The sequence below is a fragment of the Mastigoproctus giganteus genome, chromosome 10, assembly GCF_048544385.1.
Source record: "Mastigoproctus giganteus isolate SK-2022 chromosome 10, ASM4854438v1, whole genome shotgun sequence".
NCBI lineage: Eukaryota > Metazoa > Arthropoda > Arachnida > Uropygi > Thelyphonidae > Mastigoproctus > Mastigoproctus giganteus.
The window spans coordinates 2,417,852-2,430,817 of NC_143584.1; the positions used below are offsets into that span (position 1 = coordinate 2,417,852).

The 12,966-nt window shown below is 40.6% G+C and overlaps 1 protein-coding gene across 2 annotated transcripts in view; it reads right to left on the minus strand.

The window, feature by feature from the left end:
• LOC150078631 (type I phosphatidylinositol 4,5-bisphosphate 4-phosphatase-A-like) overlaps window positions 1-12,966 on the minus strand; it is a 62,067-nt gene that overhangs the window by 44,017 nt on the left and 5,084 nt on the right. Inside the window, exons 1-2 of one of the 2 annotated variants that reach the window (XM_090382821.1) lie at window positions 6,648-6,809; window positions 1,693-1,877 (exon numbers count right to left, since the gene is read on the minus strand). In XM_090382821.1, the coding sequence (XP_090238947.1) occupies window positions 1,693-1,877; window positions 6,648-6,687 (225 nt within the window). In that variant the 5' untranslated portion in view covers window positions 6,688-6,809. Of the gene's footprint in view, window positions 1-1,692; window positions 1,878-6,647; window positions 6,810-12,966 lie in introns of those variants that run through there. The other variant, XM_090382820.1, reaches the window with a different exon arrangement.

A 12,966-nucleotide genomic window follows, 5' to 3' on the forward strand; every position in this document is an offset into this window, starting at 1 on the left:
TACGTGGATTATTGTTGAATGCATTGCCTTTAATATAGCCACACACAAAAATGTCTACATTTTGCGATCTCCGAACAAGAGCGGAACCTGGGCCACAAATGCACGTAAATTGCGAATTGTGTGCTATTTTGCTGAAACCACGCTTTAACAATCTTCTCCTCGTTGAGGCACCCCAGAATTCATGGATTACGCTAATGTACCGGCGAGGGGGTTTGGTTTTTGAGAGAAATATGGGTCGAACAATCCTGCGAAGGGTCATTGCTCACCACATTCCAATCTTCAGAGTGCAGAAGGTTCAATGGGGATTTTTCGTAGACAGGTAAGCTGAAAGTTTACATGTCCAGGCAGATGAAATCAGGCCTCAGTGGAAAAGAAAGTAATGTGACATCTGAAACTAAAATGGTTTCCGTACAAAGTGGATGTATGGAAACCACCAACAGCTGATGCACGGCATGCACTCAGTACAAAACCAGTTTTAATTTCCACACCGCTGCATGACAACTGTACTATGATGTTCCTTCTGTTGTGAAAGCGTGCGTAGTGACTTATAAGGACTAGCAGGCAGGCTCTCCTCACCTCTGCTAAATCACAACTGTCGATGACAATCATTGCACTGCACCTTCCAGTTTGAGAAATCTTGACCTACGCAAACAGCTTCATCTTCTCGAATATCTACTACCAATTCCTTATATGCTGATCTATAACTAATTCTTTAGGGAAGCAAAGAAAACTTATTTACAAAATTCAGTCCCATCTTAGAGCCCTCGTAGGTAGCATAGTTGGTAGGATCGCAGTCCTCCCAACACAGGGTGGAAAAGACCCGAGTTCGAGTCCCGTCGATGACTTGATTAATTTTTATGGGTCTTTTTCACAACGTGGCTGAGTTAGTCGGTCTCAGGAGAGGGTACAAGCAAATGGAAAATTGACCACAGAACACACTTCCCCTGACCTCTAATCTCTTTTGGTATATAAGCACATCACAAATATTGTTTCCTATGCATCTAAAAAACTGGGTTTTCTCTTTAGCTCTCGGAGTTACTTTTCTTCTAATTGCTACTCATCCTGTACAAATCTCAAATCCGCGCTACACCACGGGATATTGTTCCCACACCCGTGGCCTGTGCCTCGAAACCTCTAAGTCTTCTACATTTCATTAAAAAAAAAAAAAAAACAAGTTAATAACCTATATCTCACCAAGTCGCTCCACTCTGTCTCATTGATGTTCTGTTTCTGGTGCATGCCTTTTCAATGGATACTTTCACAGTTAAGTGTTCTGAAATGGCTTCTATAATTCCCTCAGCAAACAGAAAATCGACCTTAAAACATACGCAATAAATCACGAGCCGCAAACAGTCAACATCCATTTACTGTTCAACTAAGCAATTCACAGAACCAGCTTTTCTTCCTCATTTATTCATTCAACTTCCGTTTTCTGGAACAACCTTCATTCATACGTATTTCCTGAAAATTACAATCTAAAGGAATTTTCAAGTGTAATGTGAACAAATATCTTCTCAACCTTCAACCCACACAGCAGCACTACGGAATCTATAGTACTATAGTTTATAATACCTATCGTGTTTGCCATTTTCACAAAAAGAAAGAAAAAAAAAAGTGTGGAATGCTCATTTTGAAATGCTGAGATTTTTTAAATTCAAGTTAGTGAATATTAGTGAGGAGTTTGACACTTACCGTGGCCTCATTACATTCGTTGCACTTGATTACGTACTGCCTTTCTTTTCCACTGACATCTATCATGGCCTTGCACACTTTGCATCTGACACCAGGTCGGGAGTCATCGGGGCCAAACTTGTAGATCTGAGGGATATCCTGAGAAGTCAGGGGTGTCACTGCCACCTTCTCGCCACCGCCTTTTGCTGGAACAGAAAATAAATGAAGACATTTAATTTACATACTGATACCGAGGGCTGCTGGTCAGCATCCCGGGGACACAGCCAGCGGTTAATGTACTATTTGAGAAATTCATGGGTGACCCCGAACAACAAGGTCCTATGTACAAAGTTCACTTTACACGAAGTCCAATTTTAATGACACTTCGTAACAGTCACATAAAATACTCCAAAGCGTTTAATTAGGAAGAGGATCTGGAAAACTGTTGTGTAGCTGTTTCCAGATCCTCCTACGAGTCCCAGGACACGAAGCTATGAGCCTTACAGGTTGATTCAAAAGTGCATATCATAAATTTTGCATTGGTTCCTGAAGACAAAAGGAATCTAAAACATTTTTAATATTTTTGGAAAAGGCATAACTAGGAAAAAAAAAAAAAAGAAATTACTAGGCTAAAGTTTGGTGACGTTACTTCTAAAATTACAAAGGGATCGTATCACTAAAGAGAACTGCGCCACATTCCTACAGACACAGGGAAGAGGGCCCTGTAAATAAACAGGAATTGAATGCTTTTTTAAAATTAAATTTTATTTTCTGAATCCAAGTAATTATCCCACGTGTATTTCAGTAAAATCATCTCATTTGTATCCATTTCTCTGATACCGGAAATGGCGTCACAAAACTTTTGCAACGTTTTTTTCATTAAAAAAAGTAACACTAAGAGTAAATGTAGCATTTGTGACATACAATTCTCAATCGTGTGATATAAAGAACACAACTGGCATGCTGGGAGTCTTCAACAAACTAAACTTCTTGGTTTAATTACGATCTCGTTTTTAAACTTCCGTTTGGTTCAGTCAGCGCGAAAGCAACTGAATTGAGTCAAAGTGACTGAATAAGTCCATTAATGCTCTGCGCACTGATGGAATATTTTTCTGTGCACAACATTCGCAGTGTGCAAAATACGGATTTTGTGATGTATGTCTTTTACCAAGCTGGGTTTCGGGCTGCTTAGTACAAACCTCGTTATTAACGAACCCAATTGCGAGTAGGGTCGCTTGGGATAAGTGGGAATGCGTACCGAGTCATGTCCTGTCACCGGGAGCTCCCAGTTGGATGTGACATCGCCGGTTGCCGGCGGCAGCGTTTACAATGTCAGGAAATAATCGATGGACGGGCGAGATGTCCGCGAGTGGGTTGTAACTGAATAAGGTGTGGGAATTACTCGCACTTCACATTTCCATCGAGTTAGAGATTCGCGCAGCTGACAGTAGAAAAACAGAAATTGCATTTCGTGGCTGGAACAACATCCCCCACATTCGGCGTGCCGACAATATCAGCCGCAATCTCCGAAATTCTGCTGCGGTGCTTTATGGAATTCTTACGATGCCAAGCACACCTGCCTGTAATTTTTTTGTTTTATTGTCTTCCTCTTCAAAGTTTACAGCGATAAGAGCACTTATCTACACCTCGCTCGCACTTCAGGTCGGAAAAAAAGTATCTAAACTTCAGAAGGACATTACTCGAAGTGCACTTAAGAACCTTTTAATAAAAAGGCATTCTGCCACGGAAAATATTCAATTTTTTGCAAGTAAAAGAGACATTCCATCATACAGTCCCAGCAACTAAATAAAACTGGCTACTTTTCCAACTTCTATCCATTTTCGGGTCTGGATGGTAGTTTTGATGTTCAGATAGGTTAAACTGCATTTTGATCTTAAAGATAAGACTGAAAAAACTCAAAATCCAGCGAAACCAGATTTCAGTATATATAAATCTGAAACGCAGCCTTCATTTAGTTATTGGGACTTAACTATTGTCCTCCGTAGAAGTTTTGTCGGCACGTACAAGCTCCATCTGAATCACTTGTAGAGGACTGGGCTTGATTCCATCAAAGACGGGAGAAATTCCTGTCCTCAATCGATCTGTAGTTAATCGATCTTAGGTAGGGGAAGCAGGGCTCTTCACAATGCGGTTTTGCAGTGGGGAAAACACGGAAATCGGCCCGTGAATACACACAAAATGTCCAGATAAATATATCATGAGAAAAATGATCTGGTGCCGTTAAATTAACAATTTCAGCCAATTGTACAAATATGTCCCTTAATACCAATAAACTAATTAAATATATTATGTAGTACAGTGTCTGGCATACGTAACTTATATACATTAAGTTTTCTTTTTCCTAAGCGAGCTGTTTGCCGATATCAATCAAAATCATGATATGGTTTGGATAATTCGTCGATAATCAAACACATTAATTCCCATTTCTAATTTGTTTCCAATAATCATGAGGGGGAAGCTACTGTCAATCAAATGCGCTGTTGTATATGACTGAATGGAATTCGGTTCTGTAATGAATAACTATTAAGAAAACAGAAATCATGGGCTAGTAACCAGTAGGCCCACTTTTCGCCAGGATAAGGGCAGTCACACGGCGAGGCATTGAGTCCACAAAAGCGTTCCACAGGTATTTCCATCCATACTTGCTGCACCGCTGTCCATAATTCTGTCGCATTCCTGGGTGGAGGATCGAACGGACTTTTCAACAGCAGTCCAAAGATGTTCCACAGGGTTCATGTCCTGTGAACAAGAAGGCCGTTTCATGGTGGTAAAATCTGCGGAATGCTCTTCGAACAATGTAGTCACCACGGCTCTGTGGGAAGGCACGCTGCCCTGCTGAAAGAGTCCATTGCCCTGTGAAGGGATGCAGATGGTCTGCAAGGATGGACACGTAACCCGGACCGTTCACAGATGCGTCTAGACGTACCAGAGGTGTGAACACGCCCAAGACCAACCGTCCACCTGCCGGAACAGTTCCTTGTTAACACGACGGGTGCATAGCTTCGTGCGGTTTCTGCTAGATACGCACCCTCCCGTCCGCTAGAAATAACTGGAAACGGGACTCATCGGACCCGTCTGCAATCATGCAAGGTCCAGTGCCGATGTTCTTTCCCCCAATCGAGCGTGGAGTCTGTGTCTTGGTGTTAGCAATGGGATTCTGGTGGGTCCCATAATATTTTGCGGCTAATGATCGCCTGATGGTCTTGGTGGAGACGTATTCAATAAAGAGTTCTTCTTCCTGGCACCTCCCTCGTCGAAGTCGGCGGTGATTTGTGCCACTGTCGCTTTCCGGTTGGCTGAAACAATGGAAGATAGACAGCCACGTTCATCCACCACCTTTCTCCGCCCACAACGCTGTCCACGATGAGATGTTATTCCGCAAATGGCGTATTCCCGATACACTCTTGAAGCTGTCGAACGGGGATAGTCTAATTTCTGTACCACCTCTGCGATAGAGTAACCCATACCATCCCTCTTTCAAAATCCGTTAACTCACAACGTTTATCCTTATTGACATCGAATTACCGTCTACATGAATGCAGCGTACCTATATACCTGCCAAGTGTCGGATTCGTCCACTTGCGAGAGGGGTGGGAGCATCGCGTTGTCCAGGAACCAAGCATCCCATGAATTCTGTCCTTTCCGTGTATAAAGAAACACACTGTAAATTCTTTTATTTATAATCAATAACAAAGGCAATATCAAAACAACATGCAGAATTATTTTGATACTTGGCTATAGTGGGTAGAATCGCTTTTCTCCCTACACCAGGTGGAAGAGTCGACAGAGTTCGAATCCCGTAAGTAACAGCTGCAATTTGTATGGTTCTTTTGGGTTTTTTTTTTTTCTCACCATATGGATGAGTTAGTTGGTCTCAGGGAAGAGTGGGATGGTTTTTTCTTCCGGGTTTTACGTCCAGCAAACAGACCACAGAAACTCCCAATTTACAGATGCAATTATGGCTAAGTCGAAGCATTACGACATTTTGATATGAAAATATATTAATTTCTGCTCCTAGTTTTCAAAAAGTTCCTGAATCCAGTTTTTATTCTTTCAAATTTTACGAAATCTAAAATTTCAAGTGTTGGTTATTTAAAACTAGAATCACATCACATTCTAAAATGTCAAAATAAATAGTGTGGTTTTAGCGTTTGTATGACGTGCAGTTTCATTGACGAGAGCTGTCAGTCTTAATTAGGGGAGAGTAATGAAAACCATGCATCATGGAGTGTGATTACCAGAGAACCATTACCCTAATTCTGATTGATATCGGTAAAGACGCAGCTTTGGAAACTGAAAACTTAGGGTCGATTATTAAAATTTTCTTTCTTTTAGTATTTATTGACTTTGCCCTTAGCTACCTTTCTACCAAATTCGAGAGGGGATGGGATACAAAGTGTTAACAGATCTGAAAGTAAAGTTGGTACGATTATTAAATAGCACAGGGACGGGGAGGCCCAAATTTTACAGTACTAGTTTTGTTACCTGGAAATTATAGAGCCGATGTGAAAATGACTACGAAGTCAGCAGGGGGAGGAAATGTTTTCTTCTCCTGCTGACAGTTAATTTAAAATCTTGATGGTTAGGCCGCGTTCTGGAGGAAAGCAAAACCCCTCCCCCCACCAAGACATACATAATGTTCTCCAGAATACAGAGAGAGGCTAAAACAACTATTGCTTAATATTCTTGCAATTTCTAGAGTTTACCAGAACAAGTACTAACAAGAACCACGACCTTATTTTACGTATACAACACAACCTATGCCACACCCCAAATTTAAGCTGAAGGTTTTAAGTCATGTGATTCAGCTGATCGCTGTTATAGGAGAATTTGCATAAATCATCGACGGTACATGTTTATGATTCAATTCTTGCTCTTCCAAGTTAGAACCATTACCAATTGGGAGTGACAGAGGTCAGAGTGATTTAATATTGCTAACAAAGCAAGAAACTCACCGTGGCAGGGAGTCTTCTCGATTAGGGGCGTATTCAGCATTTTCTTTCTCTTTCGTCGACTAGGAAAGCGACAGAAACCCAGGTGCAACTGAAGGGTCCAAGTGGAGCGCAGAACAGGTGATAACACTGACTTCGGCTCGGAGCTGTACTACGCACTTCCATGTTAATACCGAGATAATTTAAGGTTTTCTAAGGTATGCAACCCTCGTGTTCCAACAACCCACATAAGTCACGTGCAGCCACAACTGCCACAATAACCGGTTATCCCGACTCACTGCCACCAATACATCGAATTACAATATCAAACAACCTCCGCGATAGTGTAAGTGTACGCAGACAGAACACGAAATAGTACGACAAAGCGAATTCACAGCCTTTTCATCCACGCTCTTTCTCCATTCTAGCAGTTTGTTTTTATGGAGGCAATCCCGGATGTTCTTTCTAATGCTGGCCACAGAGTGATTCCCCTCCCCCGGTCTTTCTTTGACTGCGGTCTGTTGCAAAAGCGATTTTTTCTTTTAATTTCAGAGAGTAAGAAAAGATCCCAATTAAAAGAATAAGGAATGTTTGCAAAATGCTTAAATCATCATAAAAGATCGCACGTGAAATCAATTTATCAAACTACAACGCATCTATCATTATAACATGGTAGTATATGGAAAGTCATCCATTTAACGTTATTTTGCTTAACGACTCGTTTTCCAAGAACCTTGGAAAAAAATTGTCAATTTTAAACTTTTAAAGATATTTTAATTAGTATAATTAACTGCGGGATTGAAAAAATATAGAAAATAACAAATAAATAAGAAGAAAACTTTATTAGTAAAATAATAAATATAACGTATTTAGAACTGAAACAAATAAAACAGGTTGTTGTTTGGGGGTTTTAGGAACATTAACGACTAAGGCCACATTGCTCCGCGTATACTGTCTGTAAATTGAATGTGTTCTGTGGTTAATTTTCTGGTTGCTGGTCGAAAAATCAGAATTTCCGGGAGAAAAAACCATGCTTCCCTTCCCCGAGACCGACTAATTCAGCCACATTTTGAACAAGGTCCACTGAAATTCGTCACGTCTTTGATGGGTCTCAAACTCAGTCTTTTCCACCTAGTGTGAGGCAAGAAGGCAATTCTACCAAATGTGCTACCCACGAGGGCAACAAAACAGGAGGAAGGTATCTACAATCATTGTATACTTCTGTAAACATATTCTAAGTCAGTTTGTCCATAGCCTTCTACTTGAGACTGACCAACCACATCACTTCATACATGTCAACAGTCATTAACTTTTACCTCATCTACATCAGTTCATCACGAGAGTTATCAAGAACACTGATTAGTTATGGGGCACTGAACCAAAACGTTCCGCGAGAGACCGGAATATAAAGTAAAAGTCTGAGCGTAATGACTCTTGAGATAGATAAATACACGATGGACAGTCAGAGGGAGAGTGGATATGTTTGTCATTTGGTTTTTAGGAGCATTAGCAACTAAGGCCATATTGTTCCGGGGATATGCGGTGGTCATTCCCTGTCCTTTCCGCATCCTCCGTATTTGGTGGTCACGGGCTCGAACCCCGGTCTAATCAAGAAGCGTGTGCTACGCACTGCTGCTCTTTCCCACGGAGGCGCCGAGTGGATATGAATCAATTTTGAGATGAAGATTTTATAATTGGAGTTTGGTGTTAATAAAAGGGTTACAGAGATATCTGCTGTCAACATGACAGAGTAGGTGGTTGCTAAAACAAACAGCCTGGCCGTAGACTACATTGCGTTTATTCCATGGTCGGTCTGCTTGTTTTCTGGGATGAAAACACTGAGTTTATGGAAGAAATACAATTGAGAATAAAAATATATCAGTATTTTGATTCTAAATTGTATTTCTTCCTGAGAATCTTACTGATCTGAGTTGAGAATTGAACCTCTGACCTCATATTTTTCTAAATTACTGTTTGATTTTTTCTTTCTCCACAATTTTCCCCCATAATTTCTGTAGCATACTAACAAATAAATTTGAATTAAATGTTCATCTTGTTGACGGCAGTTTTTTGGCTAAACATTTTCATATATTGGGACTCAACTGCGCTGGACAGAAGAGGGCACCTAAAATTGGTGAGACATGCTCACGAATAAAATGCCGTTCCAATTTATTTCTCCTTAGTTGGGAATAATCATTGTCGCGTCAGCTGGTACAAAAAAAGAGAGCTGTCAGCCACGATATTTTATTCGTTCTTTAAATAAGAGAAGCGTGAAGACCTTTCAAAAGGAGAAGAAAACTCAAGCGAAGGATGCGATACACGAAGCACTCCATTAGAAGCTACACGTCAGTCATTTATCAAGGCATAAAGGGACAAATGCATTACGTGAACTGCCACGCAGAAAAACATTTTGCTACTGTGATCGATCACGAAGACAAAGTGCAGTCTGCGAAGATGAACTATGCCGAGGATCAAGTTGTAAAGAAACAGAGGGGGCGGGAGGCCCAATGCACTTTCATAGTATTAGTAATAATGATTGCATGGTGTAAGGAAACCAGAAACCAAATTTTTGTACCGGGGGAAAAAGGAAACTCTAGCAATGTGTTTTCTTTTTCCTGTAGGTACACGTTCATTTGTCCTGTCAACTCCATGGAGGCAGCTCATTAAAACGATTCCCAATTAAAACGATTCGCTGGCCGGAGGAAAATTGTAATCATTCTGTAATATTTTTCCCTTGCTTTTAAATTCTAGTGCTTCAAAACTATTGTCAAAATTCCACCACAATTCATTTTGCTACCTAGATGCCTAGTCACAAAGCTTATTAGCCCACCCACGCAAAGTATTTCGATATACATGTGGGAAACAGTATATTCGACGTTTCTCCCATGGGATGTTCTCTACTCTTTCAACCTAGATCTTGCATCACGTTTCTAACGTGACGGCTAAACTTTCTAGCAAATATTGCTGTCATCGAAATCACATCTGTTTCAACAACACAAGCGTGGCGGACTCCAAAACTTTAATTCCAGGAACTTTACAAAATTTAGTAAAAAGCACGCAAGATCCACATGATCGCACCGCCTACTTCCAAGCCAGAGCAATCTTCCACACAGCTAAGTCACTAGCAATTAAAATCTACATCGAGAGTACCATTGATAGAGGACGGATAGCATTTTGAAAACGCTTAACAATCTTTCTACAGAATTCATATCCGGAAGCATGACTTCAGTATATTACAATGTCTTCGTGCCATTTCCCATCATTGTCACTGACCACACAGAATCAGATGTGTTAGCCATTATTAAATTTACAAAAGACGAACTAATAAGAGTTATCAACCAGTCTCCAACAATAACAGCAGGGAATGACACTGCTGCAATTTGAGGTCAAATTTGCAAGTCCCTATCTTATTGAAGACCTTAGAATTTTTAATGACGGATATTTTCCGCTCTTGTGAACTCTATAGTCATGCCAGTTCCTAAAATTCAGTGACCAAGACAACTTGCTGGTTTCAGACCCACATCTTGCCTACTAAAAACTACTTGAGAGGCTGCTGTTTCCAACTTTGTCCCTAAAATATTAAGATAACTATTGTTCACTCAGATCTGAAGTCAGCATTGAAGGCCTCCGTCTCTGCCAAGAATACTATCCTATTAAAGGAGACTAGCTTACCTTTCTCCAATATCTCCACCTCAAGAACATACTCTCTAAAAGTAGGCTCTGAAATTCTCACCAGAGCCATTCCTGAAGGCGTTCCCCAAGGAGTGTTGTCTGGCCTCCTTTTTACCTCTGTACCCCGCTCAATTGTCAGCTCTGTTCCTCATACTGCTATGGAGATGACAAAGCTCTTCACAGCTATTAAACTGGTGATGATCTACAACACCTTACTCACTACTTGAATTCTAAATTTTATTAGTATTAGTATTAGTAACGGCCGCATGGTGCAAGAAAGCCTATGGCTTATGCTGCACCAGCCAAAAAAAAAAAAAAATAAAATAAATAAATAATAATAAATAAATAAATAATAACAATAATAAAAAAAAGAGGAAATTAAACCTATTATCCTATGCGCTTCCCTTACCCGAAAGTACTATCCAGATGACCTTTGAATTTCCCCAAACTGTCGGCCTCTACCACCCATGAAGGCAACTTATTCCAGTAATTTATAACTCGCTGGCTAAAATAAAACTTCCTGCAGTCCAATCTAAACATTTCCTCCCCGTAACTTGAATTTATGTCCCCTAGTTCTAGCATCATTTATAATCTTGAAAATTTCGTCCTCATTCATTTTACTGATGCCTCTCAGAGCCTTAAACACCTCAATCAAATCTCCTCTAAGGTGTCTAGTTTCCAAACTCTGCAACCCATATATTCGAAGTCTTTCTTCATAAGGACGCCCTTTTGCCGATCTCACCAGGCGAGTTACCCGTCTTTGCACCCTTTCAAGAAGCTCGATGTCTTTCTTTAGGTGCGGTCTCTATACTTGAACACAGTATTCCAAGTGTGGTCTAACATAAGCCTTATATAATGGGATTATCACGTCCCTATCTCTACTTGCAAAAGTTCGATAGATCATCGATAGGACACCATGGGCCTTCCTTGCAACCTGTTTACAATGCTCAGCGAATTTCATGTCTGACCGTATCGTAACACCCAAGTCCCTTTCCTCCAGTACTGGGTTTAATTGAACTCCACCAAGTGAATAAGTTATTTTGGGATTACTGTTTCCCAGGCGTAATACCTTACACTTTGTTGGATTAAAGCATAGCTGCCATTTTTCTGACCATTCCTGAAGTCTATCTAGGTCTCTCTGAAGAAGCTCAGCTTGACAGTGATCATTAACTACTCTACCAATTTTAACATCATGTGCAAATTTAGACATCACGCCCTCTATCCCTTCATCAATGTCGTTTATGAAAATTAAAAACAACAGTGGTCCTAATACTGATCCTTGGGGAACCCCACTTCTTACATCAACCCAATCTGAGGAATAGCCATTTATCACAACCCTCTGCCTGCTGCCCTGAAGCCATCCTTCTATCCATCTAAGGATTTTCCCAGTGATTCCAACCTGTTCCAGCTTATAAAGCAACCGCTCATGTGGGACTGAGTCAAAAGCTTTGCTGAAATCTAAATAAACAATGTCGAAATTATTCCCTAAATCCAGCTCGTGAGTGACCCTTTCGAAATAGCCAACCAGATTTGTTAAACATGATTTTCCCTTTACAAAACCATGCTGAGTATCCTTGAGAATTTCAATTCGATCCAAATGATCCCGAATTCCACCCTTGATCATTGCCTCCATGATTCTCCCTACTACTGAAGTCAGACTGACAGGTCGATAATTTCCAACTTCACTTTTAGAGCCACCCTTATGTATGGGAGATACATTTGCACTTTTCCAATCCAAGGGAATCTCCCTAGAGTCTAGTGATGCTCGCATAATTAGCCTCAATGGTTCAATGCACTCGCTTGCCGCCTCCCTTTTATGAACTGTATGAACATTTATCTAGTCTTGGTTTAAATTCTAAAAAGTCAGCAATCTCTCTCAATAAAAGTCCAGGCTGCCTTCAATAGCGACGCTAGGAGCACCCATTCCACAGGTATTTTCTCACATTGAATTGGGAATTGTCTTTGTTCCAAGTTGACCTTTCATTTTCCGCAATGAAATGGCAAACTAATTGATGGATGTTAAATATATCGACAGAATTATCCACCCTACAATTCAGTATGTGGTGGAAATATGGACATACCTATTCCACCCTTGATCATTGCCTCCATGATTCTCCCTACTACTGAAGTCAGACTGACAGGTCGATAATTTCCAACTTCACTTTTAGAGCCACCCTTATGTATGGGAGATACATTTGCACTTTTCCAATCCAAGGGAATCTCCCTAGAGTCTAGTGATGCTCGCATAATTAGCCTCAATGGTTCAATGCACTCGCTTGCCGCCTCCCTTTTATGAACTGTATGAACATTTATCTAGTCTTGGTTTAAATTCTAAAAAGTCAGCAATCTCTCTCAATAAAAGTCCAGGCTGCCTTCAATAGCGACGCTAGGAGCACCCATTCCACAGGTATTTTCTCACATTGAATTGGGAATTGTCTTTGTTCCAAGTTGACCTTTCATTTTCCGCAATGAAATGGCAAACTAATTGATGGATGTTAAATATATCGACAGAATTATCCACCCTACAATTCAGTATGTGGTGGAAATATGGACATAACTAATGGCAGGACCTTCGCAGACGAATAATGGTTGTTGAAGTGGATGGCTTACAAATATCGAGTCCATTCTGAGAACTTTGCACATCACAGCCTGCAACAGGTTAAATGATAAT